Raw genomic sequence first — 19,437 nt, 5'->3', positions numbered from 1 at the left:
GCAGTCATGGCTTCCTTTTAAACCGATAAGTTATGTATTATTAAAAAAAAGTACCTGTGATTTGTAGAGCTTCTACTTGAGTAAAACTGAAAGCATGGAAACAGTTCAGTTGCAGCTTCAAATAATGTGCATTAGAGTGCAATTTTCTATCCTTACTGAGTTCTGACAGTGTTGTAAGAAAGTGTTTGGCTAGTCTTATGCAGCATGTTGGGTTTGAAGGAAGACATGGCAACAAGCCAAGAAAGTGAAAATTAGCAAACAAGTATTGACATTTTTATACATTAAGCTACCCTGCAGGGTTATGTGTTCACTAAATTTTAAACCATTGTTTTAAGAGTAGAGGAATGGGAAATGAAAATAGCACTAGCTCTTCTGATTCTTTGTTGAAGGCTGTTATTATCGTATCCCCGTACATTCTAGCTGCTATGGTTACCAGCTAATTTACTGACAATCAGCAGATAAAGTTTAGACATTGTTATGTACATGAAGTACATTTTTAAAAAATTATGTAAATTCTTCCATGTACATTTTCCACAGTACTAAGGGTTGTACTTTCTTTTGAAACTTCGATCAGCTGCATCCAAAAAGTATTAAATAAAACTTTTCATACAGGTCATTTGCAGCATGTATACAAATTAGTTTAGATAAATCATGCATTGTCCTACAAACTAGTTATTTCTGGCTTATTGTAATATAGCTCCTGAATTTTTTCCAGCAGCATAATAAAATGGCTAATCAGGTGAATGGTAATGCGGTACAGTTAAAAGAAGAGGAAGAACCAATGGATACTTCCAGTGTAACTCACACAGAACACTACAAGACACTGATAGAGGCAGGCCTCCCACAGAAGGTGGCAGAGAGACTTGATGAAATATTTCAGACAGGTATAATATGCATTTCTTGTTTCTGACTGGTTATGAAAGTGAGGGCATACCATTTTCAAATTTTTATAGATTAAGGTTTAAAAAAGTCATTGTTTTTGATCTGTGTAGCTCTGAATGTTTTGCTACTTTGACTTCCCTACAAGCAAATTGGGTTTGACATTGACTAATTACTTGACACATCCTTAGTGTTGTATGTGATATCTTAGTTGCTTTAGGGCACGGAGCACTAGTTTCTTCGATGTTGTCAAATAAAGATGTATGTTCGAGCATACTAAACTGTACTTTTTTTTTTTCTTCAATCCGAATTATCATTTTGCTTTTACTTTTCTACTGTCAACTCCTCACAGTGGTTCTTAAACACTCAAAGGCTGGATAGGTGACTTAGTGAGGGAAGCAACCAGCTTGTCTTGCCTGGGACTACATTTGAATTGAGTCTGCCTGTGGATTTTTTGTTCTCTCCAGTTCTGAGTGGACAGTTTAATCCATGTTGGTTATTACACCGAAATGTTCAGTTTGACACTAACTGCTTTTCAACAAAGTAAAAGACTAAGCTATCTAGCAAATCGAGTAATACCTTGCTGGTAGCAAGTGGTCTCTGCAACTTCTAGAGAGGTTTCTTTATATACAAAGGTTTTTCTATTTTGGTTTTTTGTAACCCCCTTATTATTTTGTCCTATAGACAGAGGCTTCGTTTTCCTCTTTAGAGTGTGTTCTGTGAACAGATTTACAAGAAGCAGTAGAAATGCCCTATGCGCTGACTTGAATGCCTTGGTGGCAAGATGAGAGTTTTTGTTGAAAAGAGTCAAAATTCCACTGATCAGGTGAAGGCAGTTCAAAAACAATACCTTGCCAATCTTCAGTATGATACTCTGGCTCAGGTGGATGATGTCTTTTGGAAGTCATTCACAGTGAGCTTTCATCAAGCCTTTAGCAGCTTTTATTGGCTTTAGACATGCACTTTCTAACTGTGGGTCACAATGATGTGCACTTGATGGTTTGAGAGAAGGTATAAATGCCTGGGCAGAGGAACTTGTGGGGCTGTAACACGTGTTGCAGTTAGGTTGTGTTGTGAGGAGTTCTCAAGGGATTTAAAAGCTTTTCAGCCCAGAACTTGGCTACCTAGTATAATTCCACTGCATGAGTAACCTGAAAACATTTATTCACACTTCCTTAATGCCACTGAAGATGTTCGCATTGTGCAGGGTTTGTCAGTGAAGCAAACTACTTGTGACACCCGAGCTAAATTTGGGGTTGAACTTTGGGATTTTTAATCTGCTGAGGTCTTACATGAAAGATACAGGTGCCTTCCAATATGCAGGATCACTTCTGAAATGTAGTCCTTGGGCTTGGCACTACTGTGCATTTTTGAAATCAAGTAGCAGTTAAATCTGTGTATTTTTGGACATCAAGCTGTTGCAAACTATGTGGAGTTCTTGGTATCTGTCCTAAATTTCATTGTGTAGTTTAAAAAGTGCAAATCTTAGTCTGTACTTCCTATGCTCCACAGCTTATGTGGGTGCATTATGAAAGGAAAGAAATGACCTGTAAAGATCCTTAAACAGAAGAAGTGCTTCAGAACTGGTCCAGTGTTTCTTGGGAGAGTCTGTACCTGTAAAATTAACATTATCCTTTTCGGGTACATAGCAGGACTCGAAATAATACCTTTTTGAACTCTAGCTCTTGAACTGCATAGAGCAACAAAATGAGTAAAAAAGAAAAAAAATTAGACATATAGGAAGTCTGCTGATTTTTGCTTTTTGAAGTTGGAGGAAAGACTGAGCAAACCATTCTACTTCCTAATATTTTGTGGGATAGAGCTTCATAAGTATTTGATCATCAGTTAGCTAGCTCCTTTTTCATGTACAATAGGATACCTGTAATGTTCACATGTCAGCTTACTCTAGAACAGCTCCATTCAAGGGAAGGAAGTGAAATGAAGGAAATGAAAGACAAACAAACAGAATCCAAATTATTAGAAGTGAGCCAGAGTTCACTGTTTCAAACCCTGGTGTGTAATACTGCTTTTATGCAGCAGATTGGATTCCTGAGCGTTAGAAAGCTGTTACACAAGGGGTATAATCTTGCACGTCAGTTAGTGCTTAGGTATATGCATTTTAATTTAACTTTTTTCATTGTTGTACTCATGTTCTTTCATATACTTGTGTAGGAAAATGTAATGATATTAAATGTATAATTCTGTTGCTATGGAACGTAACTTTTTGACTTTAAAAGAAAACTGCATAGTACTTAGTTTTTATGAAATTCAATAGAAATCTGTAACTTCTTTATCTTTAACTTTTAGGGTTGGTAGCTTATGTCGATCTTGATGAAAGAGCAATTGATGCTCTTAGGGAATTTAATGAAGAAGGAGCCCTCTCTGTATTACAGCAGTTTAAAGAAAGTGACCTGTCGCATGTACAGGTAAGGTGAGAGCTCCAGGAGTGTGAGCACATAAGTATAAATAGTGTTCTGGCACTATTGGTAGGAGAGTTGTAACTTAGAAATTCATTGATGTTGCTGTATTCTAACATTTCAAACCCAAGTCACAAGCCTGTTAAAAATTGCCTTAAGTGTGTAGGTATCTGAATGCAAAGCAGAAGCTCCCAGATAATAGAAATGAGTGTGCTATTGAGAAAATAAGGTAAAAATACTACCTGGAATCTGGTGATTTTTGCAGTCTGACAAGTTTATTCACTTAATTGATATATATTTTTCTAAAGGATTCTCTTGATATTTTTGTTTATTGCATTGGCTTGATATAGTGACCTCAAGGTATGGAGTGTAAGATTCAGTGGATTCCCAGGGCTTTTCATACGCATAATTGAATTATTTTGTAAATTGTATCTACAGAACAAAAGTGCATTTTTATGTGGAGTTATGAAGACCTACAGGCAAAGAGAGAAACAAGGCAGCAAAGTACAGGAATCAACAAAGGGACCAGATGAAGCAAAGATTAAGGTAACATTTAGAAAATAAGGATTATTCTGTACTAGCTGGTATATTACCTGTATGCAAACTGAAGTAATTTTTGATCTACTTAAAAAGTATCAATACTGCCTGGATAAGTGTATTCACACTTGGCTTTAAAGAAATGTATGCATGATAGAGATTCAAAAGAGAGTGCTTGTTTGAAATACGGATCTTCTTGATTACAGAATTGCCAAAATGCATGAACTTAATGTTAGGTAAGGTCTATGAAAATAGTGGTATGTATTTAAGAATTGTCTTAGTTGTCCTTTTATATTAAAGCTTTTACGCAGTCATAAAATTACTTTGAGACTGATTGGACGCTTCAACAAGGTATTAGTATATTAAGAAACTCTGTTGTGCAAAAACCGAAGTACAGAGTAGGTGAAAAGAGCTGCCTGGTGTTCTTGGGGTACTACATATAAATGGAAAATGAGGGGAAAGAAAAACAAGTTCTTTCCAGTGACCTTGTAGTATAAAACAAATGTTGCTGTTTATGGTGGTGGTTTTTTAACCCCCCCAAATAACAGGGTTAGTTTTTTTTGTAGGTTCTGTCTGTCCATATACACATTACCAAATGTGCAAGGAGCAGATAAGGAAATGCTTATCTTAGGGCATGTTTTTTTGTTCTTTATTTTTTAACCTGCTATGCTTCCCCCCCCCCCCTATAACTAATGTGACAATTTTTTTTCAGGCTTTGCTAGAGAGGACTGGTTACACTTTGGATGTAACTACAGGACAGAGGAAATATGGGGGCCCTCCTCCTGATACTGTATATTCTGGTGTTCAGCCTGGTATTGGAACAGAGGTTAGTATATACAGACTAATCTATTGTTTTGTTTGTGCAGACTGATAAAGAAGAGATACTTGAAAATAAATAATATTACAAGTGAAAGTTTAAAGTAGTATAGAGGAAAGCATTCTTCTATGTTTGTGTTTTAATCATTCTTTCTTACTCTTACTTGACATTAGGAAACATTTCATTATAGGGAGCGTGGTCAAACACGGAAACAGGCTTCCTAGAGAGACTGTTGATGCCCCAAGCCTCTCGATGTTCAAGAAGCACTGGGATAATGCCTTTAATAATACGGTTTAACATTTGGTCATCCGTGAAGTGGTCGACCAGGTGGACTAGGTGATTGTTGTAGGTCCCTTCCAACTGAACTGTTCTACTAATGACTGAAAATACTTGACTGATCTTAAGTATTCTGTCCTGTTGGTGGTGGTTAGCCTCTCTAGGAAGTCACAGGAAAGCCGTAAAGTTGGTGGCACTTTAATACTTTATATTTTTGTACTTCTAAGTTTCCTGAAGCTTGTTAGAACAGGTAGCTTGTGGAAGCTCCCTTAAGATAAGAACGTAAATGCTCCTGCATTAGAGGCTGTAGCAAAACCCAGCCAACTATAGAAACCATATCTCTACCAAATTAACTTTTCTGGCATTTTGTAGGTTTTAAAGACTGAATACTGCTTTAGAGATGCTGAACACCTTGCTGAAACATGTATGCTTTATTAAATCTAGTCTTTAGCTCTTGCTGTTGAGCTCTGAGGCATAGTAATCAACAACTTTAAATATGATTTGGTAGACTAGGCAGAGCATGTTTGAACACAAGTGACTGGAAGTTATTGTGGCACACACCACCCCTCCACCCCAAATGAGGTGGGGTGTTTTGTTTGTGTGGTGGTTTTTTGGTTTTAGCCTTTTTTGTTTTGTGTTTTTGGTGGTGTGTTTTTGCTTTTTTGTTTTGTTTTCATTTTCTTAAGATTTTGAGAGCAGCTTCTCTTCTGTCCTCAATAGTTCTGGTTATACAGGGGTATAAATACCTCTTCTGATACTGTGGGTAAAAATATGAAAGAACACGAGATGTATCCCTTTGGATTGTGGCAGTGAATCTTTTGTGTTTGAAGCTCTCATAGCTCACACCAGCTCACGTATACTGATGCCAGAGCTGTCACTGATGTCAGTAATAGCAAACCTCTGATTGCTAAGGATACCCAAGTGCTGTTACTGATTTCAAGAAGACACCTACTAAGTAGACTTCTTTCCCCTCAAGGTTTAGCAGATCTTCCTGCTGTAAATATTTGTAGACCAACTACTTTGTCTTTTTAAAACATAATGTGGAATTCATTACATGTTAACTGTAGCTTTAACTCTTTCAATACATACTTGAACATTGTGCATAAAACTAAAATATTGATAAATATTCTTACATATGTTCAGCATGTTGAATGTTCACAAATTGTCACAGTGAATGTTTTGGATGTCCAATGTATTTTTTCAAGTGGGTAGGCTTTAAGAGCAGCTGGACCTTTCTGAAATGTGATTCTGTAATAAAGACAAAGTAGTTACAGCTGTGCAGAAGCTTGGATCAGAAAAAAAATTGCAATAGGATTTGATATTAAACTTGAGCATTTATTTTATTTAAGGACTTGCTGCTCTAGCGTAGAGCATTTTGCTTATAGTGAGGTCATATGATGTTGATATTTGGAGATGTTTATGGGAGTGTTTGAGGAGAATAGAAGCAATTATTTGAGTGTTTCCTTCTCTCCTTATGCTGGCTTTGTCATTTGCATCTGCAAACATTGATAACTGTTTATCCTCAAGGGGCTTGTACAGTGCTCCTTTTTTTTTTTTTTTGCTTAAAATTTCTAAGATCTTTTCTCTCTGCTTTTTCTTACCTGCTGTTACTCCAGCTGTTCTTAAAGACGGTCAGAAGGGTTTTAAAGATTTATTTATTTATTTATTTTCCCCTTCCCAAAGGACAAAGTCTAGTCAGTAAGCACACGGGGATATTCAAGGTCATTATTGAACCTGTGCATCTTGCTAGCAAACTTCAAATGGCTTGAGCTGTGTATTTCCTCGCTTACCTATCCTGCAAGGTTTCAGTCCCTAGCAAGTTGTTTTGTAGTTTATTCTAAACACTTTGAATACTCTCAATCACACTGTTGTGACTAGTCTTTGATACAGGAGTTCTTTTGGAGGTGCTTCTATAAACCACCAGATTATATTTAAGAAAATGGGCAACTTCTAGAACTTCCTTCAGGTTATAGATTATTTTCCATTCTTTGAGATGCTGAAGCTTTTATGTATACTGTGAAGAAGATGCTTAGAAGCATCACAGTAGGGATGATTTCTAATGGAAATATTTGTATTCCATGAAGAAAAATGAATTCCTTGGCAAGGGGAAATGATTAGAATGGGTCCTTGAACTGAAAGATGGTAACTGGTGATTTGCATAGCTTACCAAGCTCTGCTTACGTATGCCTGCTCTATGCTAATTGTAGTTTATTATTTTACTAAAGTGTATATGCAAGCAATGCTGAAAAAGGAGTTTTTTGGTATTCTTAAATTGATTTTTTTTTTTTTTTTTTTTTACACAAAACTACTTGAAGTTGTCTTATTGTGGTTTAAAATAAGCCAGTTCAGCACCATTGGAGGGTGCATTGACAGTAGTAACATCTACATAGCAATTTCAATAACTTTTGAAATTAAGTGCAGACAAGACAGGGAAAGAAAATGTTACAAATATTCCATTCAATTCAGTGACAGCAAGGAGTTGTTTAAGTGTATAAGGAACAAAAGGAACTTTCATCCTAAGTCCACTACTAGTTAGGGATGATGATGTTTTCATGCAAAGAAGACAAGCATTCAGTGTTTCAGTTGGATAATGCTGGGTGGTAGGTTGAGCATGGTATCTGTAGTGTCTGCATTTTTGGGTAGTATCAAATGAGGTTGAGCTGTACTTGCTAAACAGGTTAAAATACATATTTTTCCCTCCTTCAGTCTGCTGATTGAGGAGCTTGTAGTTGTTAAATTCAGGAAAACTGAAGGATTTTTTCTTTCTTTTTTTTCTTTTTTTCTTGTTTTTTTTTTTTCTTTTTTGTAACTAATGTTACACCAAAAATTAAGGAGAAAATGAATAGAATACCATTTAAGACATGATTTGGAGAACAGGAGGCTTCATTGGAAAATGAAGAACACCAACCCTTTACCTAACTATAATAGGGATAGGAGGAAAGTGCTTTTCAAAATTGGTATGGTGCAGCTAGCATGAAGGGGGTAATTGGCTTAAGTCTCTACTAATTGTTGGATTTGTTTCAGTTTTATTGAGAGGTCTCCAGATAAAGTAAGTCCAACTCTTGAAGTTCTGAGAGACTTTTATTTCAGTGTTTTTTCAGTGATATGAAATAAAAACTTGAAAATTCTGTGACTGGATTATTTGCCCATAATGAGCTAACATGATGTGCAAGGTTAGGTATCTATATGATTAGACTGTATAGAATGGAGGAATTGCTAGGTGTCCTTTTCAGAGCTGAAATTTACTGGATAAGTACGATAAACATAATCTTTGAATGTCGTTATCAAAAATGCAAAATTACTTTTAGCTCTGTGAATGGTAAGTTGGTATTGCATCTGCTCCTCTGTGGGTACATGGTCAGAATTTGTAACAAAGTCAGAGAAGGGTTGTGAGGCTAACTTGCAATCTAAAGAATGATATATTACTGGAGATGTTGGGGAATTTAGCCTGCTTTTGTCCAGAATCAGACACACTAATAACTCTAACTTAAGAAGTGTTAGTATAATAATCCAGCAGGAGTTGAACTAGACAAAGCTTGTGCTGGATTTAGCACGCAAATGGAATGCCACTTTTGTACTGAAGAACTGTGTAGGTTCAAATGTTTCTCCTCTGTGCCAGAGTTTTTTTCCATTTCCATTTTTTTAAATGAAGATTGTAGGTTTGGATGATATAAAGGAGTCATGCGGCCTACATTAATTAATGCTTAAATTTGGCATTTAGGAAAAATTGACTGCAGAGCACATGAAGAGCACTGTTAAAAGGAGAGAGGTTTTGAAGAAGCTCTTGCAATGCTGCAGTACACTTCTGTTGTCACCGAAAGCTAACAGAAGAGGCTCAGTTGTTGAAATAACTGAAGGACGCATCATCTAGTGGATTGCACCCCTCAATAATATTTAGTAAAGTTGTTCAGGAAACTGAAATTGAATTTTTTCCTAGTTTAGGCTTTTCATAATTAATCTTCTGAAACAGTAATAAGGAAGAAGTAAAGTAGAGAACTTGATTACTTTCTTCAGATCCTCTAGGAAGCAAAACTGGAAAAAGTAAGTCTTATGGCCAGTGATTCCCACGAAGGCTCAGCGGTGACGCAGTTGCATCCTACTAGGTCTCTTATATTGTTTCACTGATAATGCCAGTTTTCAAAGTTTTTCCACAGAACTGGTGTTGTGGAACTAAAAGAAACAAGATGATATTTACATTCTTTGGTATTTCAGCAACTTTATTCAAGCTTATCAACATATCTAAACGAAAGTGATGGAAGATGTTTCTTCTGACCGTTGCAAGATGTTCACCTGGTGTTTGTAGTGTCTAGTATTGATCTTAAAGTTCATTAACATATTAAGTTTACATGTTCAAAGCAAATTCATTTAGATGTGAATTACTCCCACAGAGTTATGTAGTCCTTCCGTTATAAATGGAATTTACTCTAGAATATAGGTCAGATATAAATGTATTCAAATTAAATCCTTAATTCTGTTTCTCATACTAGCTCCTAGAGTGTATTACCTGAACTGATCTGTAGTAGCAGTCTTGCGGAATTGGTGGTCTAAAGTTTGTAGAGAGTGAGCCGAAGAGACTGGAAAGGAAGGAGGAAACAGAAGCTTTCAGGATGGTAAATCTTTGCTAAATAGCTGGAAAAGTAGACTTTGTATTTGGATTAGGGTTTTTTCTTTTTCTCAAGCCTGTTCTCAAGCTTCCAGTTTCTGCTGGAAACAATGGCATCTGAAACAAAGAATTTAATGTTGAGTTTTTACATTTGACTGACTTAAACAGTTACAGTTTGTGGAGAGTTCAAGTGACAGTTTCACTGTCTTGGTGGCAAGTTGGAATTCCTGTCTTGTGCACGTCCAGTTTTTTGTCTTTAAAATCTGTGCATGGGTTTTGGAATGAAATCTTCTAGGTAATGACAATAGAAATACCTAACTGTAGGAATTTCTAAGCTTTTTGGGGAGACTAGGGGAAAGCCCGTTGGCTCTGGCATTAAATTTTCACTCTGTGTGATAAATCTTCTTCCTTTTTTCCCCCCAATAACAAATAAACCATGGTCAGTTGACATTCACACTGAACTGAGAGAGGCTAAGCTAAGAGAAAGAAGTGTTCTGGAAACTGAATTTCAGGAATATCTATATATTCCTATAAAGAATATACAGATAATATACAGAATATACCTATAAAGAAACATCTAAAGGTTCTAGTTTTCCTTTGGTGGAAAGTAATTTGTGTTCCACATTTTTTTTTAAATTACAGTCATCGTGGTCTCCTCATGGGTTTGTTCATATCAATGCTTACATGGGCATTGTGAGTGTCTTTAGTTTGGGAATTGTCTGCTAAGCCTTCAGTACTAGATAAGACTATGGCAAGGCCTTGCCTAGATGGAAAAGGTTGACTTCCAACTTTTTTTACTACAAAAAATATTTGAAGGTAAAATAAATAGAATTTGATCTTAATGGGTGTTTGGAATGTTTTGCTTGTTTTAGCAATTTGGATATTCTGAGAATTCAGAGGAGAGGTATAATGATAAAACAATTTGAGGAGGGGGAAGCTTTCTGAGGAGACCTCAGCTGAAGAAATTAAACTCCTTAACAAAACTTCACCAAAGTTTATTGTTATTGCTCTGTGTAAGGAACAAAAACATGAGGACTCCAGATTTTCTCAGACAAATACTAAAATGTTCAGTTGGTGGAAACTGAAACCCATGCAGGCTAGATATAAGACAACAGTATATACGAACAGTGGAAAATGTGTATTGGGCAATTTAAGGATTTTTGTAGACTTTTTTCCATCTCTGTAGTTTTCTGATGAAGATTGGGCTACAGAATGATTTGAAAATACTGCAAGAGCAAGAAAGTCCTTGGCCTGCTTTAATATAGGATACCCAGCTACATAGTCTGTAAGGTCTGTGTTTTCAATTGCCAAAACTGAAACCAGGTAAGAATCATTTACCTCTTCAGTAGCAGAAATTTACCACTTCTCAGTATAAATAACAAAACCAGGTTTTCCATATGTAAAACTTAGTACTACAGTAGGAGGTCTAGAAGGCTTAATAGGATATACAGTAATGTTGGCTGAAGGAATGGCTACAGTGTTTCTGCTGTGATGGTTTATGCTGCAATGTACTTCCTTTCCCAGGAACTTTGAAGTATGAAAAGTAAGTTTGGATTTCTTAAAAAGCCTTTTTTAAGTGTCCTCTTCCTTTTTAGGTTTTTGTTGGTAAGATTCCCCGAGACTTGTATGAAGATGAATTGGTACCACTCTTTGAGAAAGCTGGTCCAATCTGGGATCTGCGCCTCATGATGGATCCTCTTTCTGGTCAAAACAGAGGTTACGCTTTCATTACCTTTTGTAGTAAAGATGCAGCGCAGGAAGCAGTCAAACTGGTGAGTAACTTATTTTCAGACTGGACAAGATAATGTAGACAGCAAACCTGTTGGTAGTCTCTTAGATAATGAAGTGTGTCATTAAAGCATCCATTGACAGACTCAAAATTTTGTTTTCTTAAAAATTGCCTCCTGATTTGATTTAGTATATACAAATAATGTTCTACTTCTAGGACTGTAGTCTCCTATAGCCTGCTGCAGACTGCTGGAAGTATTTGGGTGATTGTAATAAGAGCTTACTTGATTACAAGTGGAAAATATATTCTTTAATCTTCATTGTGTTAAAGTTTATCACCCTTCCTGCTATAAAGAGCTAATTGGAGATGCTTTGTATTGCTGCTGCTGTGGAATAGGTCTCTGACTAGGCGCTCTTTATGGTTTACAGTGGCCTGTAGTTCTTCTCAATGGCAGTCATGCAGTAAGCTCACTACGTGGAAACCTGGCTTGGCCTGCATCTAGGTGATTTGGCAAAGGACACAGAGCAATCCCTAGAGAGTTAAAATGAGAGGCAGCACTCTGATTGGAGCCCTGGTTCATTTGGCCTTGCCTCTGCCTGAAAGGAGGCAGTAGAATTATGTGTAGCTCCCAAGGGTTTGGATGTGGCTGTGAAATTCTGCTTGTACTTTGAACCAAAACAGGTGAAATGCTTTATCTCATTTGCCTGAGCAGAGTTCAGCCAATCCTGATGAATGGGGCAAAAACCTAAACATCTAGTTAAGGTGGGTGGAAAAAAGCGCAACCCCAAAACCTAGAGAAAGTTATTCTGTTGTGTTGTAAGGGCTTCAGAAGGAGTCATTGCCTCTAAACGTTCCAGTGTTCATTCCCTCAAATATTTTCATGCGTTTAGAAATAGTTGAAGTTGTTAGGTTAGGCTCTTCCAGGGCTAGGAATTGCATGTCCCTGCTTAGGCTGTTTTTCCGTTCTAGAACCTACTTGGATGTTTCCTGAAAGAGATGCACAAATTATGTTTTTGCAATTTATTGCTTTTGGTTTCAGTGTTTGAAGTTGGTGGATATGAGTTACTGTCACCTGTGAAGGGAAAATTGCTTTGAAACTTTTTTCTTTTTTTGACCAAGTTGAAGGTGGTCAGAGGTATTACTTTAAATTTTTTACTGATTGAGGGAGATGAAAGGGAATACACTGAAGTGACAGGAGGTGTAGCAAGCAATGGGACACTGATGCAAGACTGGCCTCCATACTTTGGATAGTGCACCAAATAAGTGAATTTGTGTGAATATATTCCTGAAGTCTTGTATCCAAATTTTCTTCCCCCTCCTCCACTCTACCGTTATTTGGTAATGGGGCCAGGCTTGTATTTAGGTGAAATATTTTCCACAGACTACTGGGGAAAGGAAAATGGGGCAGACATATGCTAAGTTTTGGAGCTGATTAAACCTTGATAGCAAAGTGAGGTTCTTTAAGAAAGTAAACCTGAGATTTTGAAGTCTTGGATTCTCTACACCAGGTGGGCCTTCTGCTTGTGTTTGCAGGTACTAGTGGGAATGGGATTGGTTGTAGGTAAAATGTCTTTGTAAGGTAAAATATAATTCTCAAAGCAGATTCAGATTAAGTTCATGGCACTGGAACACAAAGTTTTACTGTGTTATGAATCACTGTTGTATGTGAAGCAACATTCTGAAACAGTTTTGTCTTCCTTAGTGATCTTGTCTGATAGCCTGTGGTACGTTAGCATTGTTCTAGTTGTTCTTGAATATGAGGGTTACTGAAGGCATTGCTTTGTCACCTGTATGGCTATGTCTCAGCTAGGGTAAAAATGGCTGAAAACTTGCTTTTAAAGAATTGGGTGAGGTTTTCAGAAGCTGGCTGATGATCAAACATCCATCCCCTTAGACTGTGTTTGAAAATCCTACCTAAAACAAGGATAATGTCTACCTTGAATTATTTTTTTTTTTTTTTTTTTTAAGGTTGAACATTTGTACCTTTAAAGACCTATCATGAGTGTTAGTGTTGTAATCCAACTGTGGATGAAGCACGAAGCAGTGGGCTAAATCTTTTTTAATGGGAAGTTTTAAAACTTAACAGTAAAATTCATAGTCCTAGTATTTACACGGTCAAAAAAAAAATCCCTGTGGTGGGAGTGAGGGGGGACAAGGTCACACACTGATTTAGACTTTTGAGTATCTCGCAGCAAATGCGCTCAGTGTTTAAAAGCTATCAAAGTAAAGTGGAAGAAAACATAGCATTGATACCATGAGATAATAATCATTATACTAATCTATAACACCGATTAATAACAGCAGCAAAGACTGACATTGATTCCCAGTACAGGAAGCAGTCACAATTGTCTAGAAAGATCTTTCAAGTCTCAGATAAACAATAGGGAATGAATTCACCCCATGCATTTTGTCTGTTACATGTTGTTCCTTGTACCTGTTTCTTTGTAGCTTTCAGTTCTGCAGAACTCCTGAAGTTTCTGTGGAAAACGTAAGCTCTGCAACGTTCTTCCAAGCAAATGCTGACCCAAATACTGCAGTTCTAGTGATTCTGTGGCAATGTGAATTCAATATGCTAGGTATAAAAATAGTACATCATGAAGAAAATAACTGATTTTATGATTTTGGGGATCTTTTTATCCACATTATTGTGGAAAAAGCAAATTATTGGCCTTTTATTTTCTCAGTGTGACAACTATGAAATCCGTCCTGGGAAGCACCTTGGAGTATGCATCTCCGTGGCAAACAACAGGTTATTTGTTGGGTCAATTCCAAAGAACAAGACTAAGGAAAACATATTGGAAGAGTTCAGTAAAGTCACAGGTAAGACCTTAGCAAGTTTGTCACGCTGATCCCAAAATACCATTCAGTCTGTCTTTTGTAGGTCTAGTTATTTGACAGATGTGTTCAGCTGTCATTTAAAACTATTTCTAAGTTGGATTCCAAGTTTATTTCTGGTAGAAATTTTATGTATCAGATATATTTTATGGTGAAGTGTAAAAGGACTAGTGTCTGTTTTACTGGTTGTTAAATGAATGATGTTGTAGTTTTAACAATTTGAGATGGAAATGGCACAAATGATCTCACAAAAAAAGTGAAGGTCTAATTCTGTTACCTGTTCTAGCTTCCTGTTAAAGGCTCTGTATTTATAACTGGATCTACAGTAGATTCTGCTCTCACAACTGAGAAGTATTGTTGAGGAATGATGAGGAAGAGGGAATACTAAAACGTTTTACAGGGAATGTTATTGTAGAAATAGTTAATGGCAGGTTAATTTCTGTCCTAGTTCTTCACTGTTTGCCAGTATATGCAGCAAGTAGGAAGAAAAGAAGTCAGCTCATCACTGGAAGGATGCTTCTGCTTTAAATAAGAGACTGAAGTCTTGATCGCTGCTCTTGTTCTTGTAGGAGAGTATTAACCTACTGCTTCTTTTTTAGGGTGGCTATTTGTAAGTACTTCAGGGAAATAGTGAAAATAGAAGGTGAATATACATGTAGTTCTCTCTTCTTTTTGGAGAGATGTGGAAGAAATTCTTTCCAGCTTCCCCTGGAGGCAGGGAGATGCCATGTATTAATGCTGATTGCTTTTCAAAAATATCAAAATGGTAAAACAAAATATAGAAAACTTACATTGTGTGAACTGTTCAGGTTGATGTTTTGCAGCGCCTAATTGTGAGGTAAGTTTGTTCTGGAGAATTTCACCTGCTAGGTGACCTGTGTCTGGGTAAACTGGATGGATATCTTTTTATTTTTCTTGCTTTTCTTGTGCTCCCTCTCCCTTTCAGGTGTTAAATTCAAGGCTGTGTATTACAAAAAACAAGTGAAGGCATTTTAGAGTAGACGCTAGATTTTTTTTTTTCTTCCTTTTGAAGCTTAATGCTAAAGACCTCTTTTTCAGAGGGTTTGGTGGATGTAATCTTGTATCATCAACCTGATGATAAAAAGAAGAATCGAGGATTCTGCTTCTTGGAATACGAGGATCACAAGTCAGCAGCACAAGCTCGCCGCCGCCTGATGAGTGGGAAAGTAAAAGTCTGGGGAAATGTTGTGACAGTGGAATGGGCTGATCCAGTAGAGGAACCTGATCCGGAAGTCATGGCAAAAGTAAGTAAAAACTTAACTGGGTGTTTCTGTGCTTTGGGAGGAATTTCTTTATGCCGTAGTGACAAAGACTTGTTCCAGCAGAGCAATGCTAGTTTTGAGGCATGAAAAGCAGTTACAGGGCATTTTCATCATAAGCCGTGCAAACTGGCATGGTCTGAGCACTGCAAATTAGTTGCCTGTGTAATATGTTAGGACCATGCTGTTGTAACAGACTGTTTACATTTAAACTAGTAGTGTGCAGCATTATCCTACTGGGTTGGCACATCAGTCTGCTCATTATCTGCTTCTGCTGATAGTGAATACTAGTGGGTATTCTGTAAAACTATTTTCCAGAGTGAGATGAAGGTGAAGTTCAGTGTAGGAGGGAATGACATGCTCTTTATCCCTGTGTTTTGGGATAATGCTTTGCTGCTCTTGAGGTCTATTACTAAAATGTTACTGGGATTTGTAGCATCCCAGAAGCAGAAAGTCAGAGTTGAATATTTTTCTGGTCATGGAAGGGAACCGTGGAAGGAGAGAAGTTGTAGAAACTTCATACAGGTAACTACAAGGCTATTTTTTTTTTTTTTTTTCAATTTGTACAGAATTTAAAGTTTACCCAAAATTTCTTAATGCAGAGAAGGAGGGAATACCATCTTACTAATTTATGTTGGTTTCCTTTGAGGTTTGACTGGTAAAGATTACAGCTTGCTTTCTTATTTTTTCATCAGGTGAAAGTTTTATTTGTAAGAAACTTGGCCACTACTGTGACAGAAGAAATTCTTGAGAAATCCTTTTCTGAGTTTGGAAAGCTGGAAAGAGTAAAGAAGTTGAAGGATTATGCATTTGTTCATTTTGAGGACAGAGGTGCAGCAGTGAAGGTACGTTGATTATTCTTTCCTGGCTAAACTGATGCGAGCAGTGGTATTAAAGTTTCTTTACGGTAAATATCTAGAAAAGACAACTTGTAGACCCCATTTAATAAGGTTCCTGTTGTAAGAATTTTAATGCTAATAATTTTGTTCATATGATTTCAGTAGCTAGGATGATGTGAAACTTGCAAAGGACAAAACTGTAGCAATTTAGCAAGTAGACTGGAAATGAGGTATAGACCAATGCAGGAGAGTCTAGAGAAGAGAGGAGAAAAAAAAAGTATCAACCTAGACAATTTTTCTGAGGAAACACTGACAGAATGTATTAGTTGTCTTTCAAAGACCCCTATTTAAAGGTTGTGTGTAGTTTTGGAGTGACAAAAGTACTGAATAGAAATTGCAAGGTAATTAAAAAAAAAAAAGCCTCGAGGAGGGCAGAAGAGTGGCAGTGACAACTCCCATTTTTAACTCTGCGTGCTCCCTAGAAGATTTCTCCCAAATGACTTCTTGGACATTGAAGGTCATTACTGTAAGCTTCAAAGGTGTCGTCTGCTGTATCTCAGAGCAGTTGAGAAGGTCATTAATCACTGCTGTTTGTACTTCAGTGGATTGAATTCTACAGAAATTACTCCATCTGTTTTTTAAATCCATAGTTTATGGGGGGAAGAAGGGGAGGAAGTGTTTTGCACATGGGAGTCTTGAGCAAGTATGTGGCTACCTAGACAGTTCGAAGTCTCTTTACTCAACCTTTATTAATAATCTTATAAGTATTTAATAGCTTATAATTTTCCTGCCCCTCAAAACAGGATTTAGCATACTCTTGAGTTTGGCTTTAGGATGAATATCACTCATTGGATAGATTTAGACCATGTCCAAGAGTGGGTAAGAGATTGTTGATGCAGAAAGGGTTAGCCAGCAGCACCTCCTGACACTTTTTATTGTAGTATGTCTTTAAACACCAGTTCCTCCCCAGTAGACCTTACTTCTAAATGCTGTGTAAGATTTGAGCAACTGAAAACTTGCAGCAGATGAGAAAAGGTAGATCAAATGCAGTACAACAGAACATCTCTAATGCTGTTCTTCTCCAAAACAAGCTGGGATCTGCCCAATGTGGCTGATTTATGGCCACTAAATTGGTTTATGAATTCTGTGAGATATTTTTGTGTATGGGTGTGGTGTTTGTTTTTTAATGAGAGCATTATTGTGATATTAATGCATGGAATTGGCTTATTGATTCCGGTGTCTACTTATTTTCATACCTTCTTTGAAATAAATCGCCATGATCTCTAATGTTTTTGAGGTAACTTGCTGTTCAGACCTGTAAAGTCTTTTGTTAATGCAAAAATTAGTACCCAGAAACATTAAATGCAAAGCGGGTAACTCCAGGTAAAAAATAAGGAAGCACTTTATGTGTGTATATTAAGTTCTCTTTGTGTGTGCATTTGATAATTACAAATTACTTGTCTGGAGGATTTTTTCCTCACTTGAGGAGTTCACCAAGTCTCAATATTTCTCCCCCTCCCCCAAGTATGTGTCCTCAAAAATAGTTGATTTCCTCTGAGGCACTCATGTAGCAGGTTCAACTAGCTAGGAAGCCCAAATATAAAAATACTCTTTCTCTTGTGTGCGTGTGCTCTACCTGGCTTACAAGTTCATGTCAGTGTGAGTAGTGAGAAATTCTGTTGATGTATTTCTGAAACATTTCTAGGGTATATCGGACCATAAAAAGTGATGGTGTTGTGTCTGATTTTTTTAAAAAATAATGCTTAATATGTTTTTATCCCATTCTTTTACCATATGATATAAAGACAATATTTTTTTAAATGCTGCTTCACTGTAACTGGTGAATAAAGTGGAATTGAAAGAATAATATGTAACATTCTGTTTAAGTAGCACAGAAACAAAGCACATGCATAGTTCAGCCTGGAGCAGCCCAACCATCTGGTTTCTATCAGTAAGTTTTAGTTTCCTTTTGAATGGAAACAAATTTTTAGTTGTTTCTCTTCTAATTTTTGTACAGGCTATGAATGAAATGAATGGGAAAGAGATAGAAGGGGAAGAAATTGAAATAGTGTTAGCAAAGCCACCGGATAAGAAAAGGAAAGAACGCCAGGCTGCCAGACAGGCCTCCAGAAGTACTGCGTGAGTGTTCATTCTTGCACTACTGTAATACTGCAGAATGAAGTTCTGCTGTAAAATATGAGCTAGTTTAGAAGAATCTGAATGACTTTTCTGTTCTTCATATTTTGTGTTGTTAATCAACAAAGGGAAATTTATACTTTCATTTGGGAGACTTTTGAAGATAAATAATTGCATGTTTCTTTTTCTTAATAGGTATGAAGACTATTATTACTACCCTCCACCTCGCATGCCACCTCCTATTAGAGGCAGAGGCCGTGGAGGGAGAGGTGGATATGGCTATCCCCCAGATTACTATGGCTATGAAGATTATTATGATGATTATTATGGTTATGACTATCATGACTACCGTGGTGGCTATGAAGATCCCTATTACGGCTATGATGATGGCTATGCTATAAGAGGAAGAGGAGGAGGAGGAAGGGGTGGGAGAGGTGCCCCTCCACCACCTAGGGGGCGGGGAGCACCACCACCAAGAGGTAGAGCTGGCTATTCACAGAGGGGGGCACCCATGGGACCGCCGAGAGGAGCCAGGGGTGGGAGAGGGGGTCCTGCACAGCAGCAGAGAGGACGCGGTGCTCGTGGAGCCAGGGGCAACCGTGGGGGCAACGTAGGAGGCAAGAGAAAGGCAGATGGGTACAACCAACCTGATTCCAAGCGCCGTCAGACCAACAACCAGCAGAACTGGGGCTCCCAACCCATCGCTCAGCAGCCGCTCCAGCAAGGTGGTGACTATGCCGGTAACTATGGTTACAATAATGACAACCAGGAATTTTATCAGGATACTTATGGGCAACAGTGGAAGTAGACAAGTGAGGAGGGATTGAGAATATTGGAAACATAGAATTGGCTGTAGCTCTACATCCTTCAAAACAAAATTGGCTTAATGTTTCATCCTTCAGTAGCGATTGGCTGCCATTTGTATTGGGCTGAAGAATCACTCTATTGTGTATATACTCAAGTCTCTTAGTTTTCTTTTTTCATAAATGCACTTGGACATTACTGGGCTTGCAGAATTCCTGAACTCCATATGGGGTTTCAATGCTTTTATCATTTTAGGCTTCATTTTAGCAGTTTAAAAGCAGGAAT

At 37.4% G+C, this 19,437-nt stretch overlaps 1 protein-coding gene across 4 annotated transcripts; it reads left to right on the top strand.

Moving 5' to 3' along the window:
* The first annotated feature begins 717 nt into the window (after nt 1-717).
* Nucleotides 718-19,221, top strand: HNRNPR (heterogeneous nuclear ribonucleoprotein R). 4 transcript variants are annotated; one of them, XM_009892992.1, is made up of 10 exons: nt 718-884; nt 3,187-3,305; nt 3,735-3,842; nt 4,546-4,659; nt 11,125-11,301; nt 13,943-14,078; nt 15,153-15,358; nt 16,069-16,218; nt 18,230-18,351; nt 18,544-19,221. In XM_009892992.1, the coding sequence occupies exons 1-10, from the start codon at nt 728-730 to the stop codon at nt 19,154-19,156; spliced, it is 1,902 nt and encodes a 633-aa protein (XP_009891294.1). In that variant the 5' UTR covers nt 718-727; the 3' UTR covers nt 19,157-19,221. The 4 variants fall into 4 exon arrangements, with proteins under 4 accessions (XP_009891294.1, XP_009891295.1, XP_009891293.1 ...); XM_009892993.1 differs by having other exon boundaries at nt 721-884; nt 15,153-15,253; XM_009892991.1 differs by having other exon boundaries at nt 721-884; nt 13,943-14,089; nt 15,155-15,358.
* The last annotated feature ends 216 nt before the right edge of the window (nt 19,222-19,437 follow it).

Source organism: Charadrius vociferus, unplaced genomic scaffold (assembly GCF_000708025.1).
Source record: "Charadrius vociferus isolate BGI_N301 unplaced genomic scaffold, ASM70802v2 scaffold459, whole genome shotgun sequence".
Taxonomy (NCBI): domain Eukaryota; kingdom Metazoa; phylum Chordata; class Aves; order Charadriiformes; family Charadriidae; genus Charadrius; species Charadrius vociferus.
The sequence above is the reverse complement of the archived record's forward strand: the minus strand, read 5'-3'. Positions and strand labels throughout refer to the sequence as shown.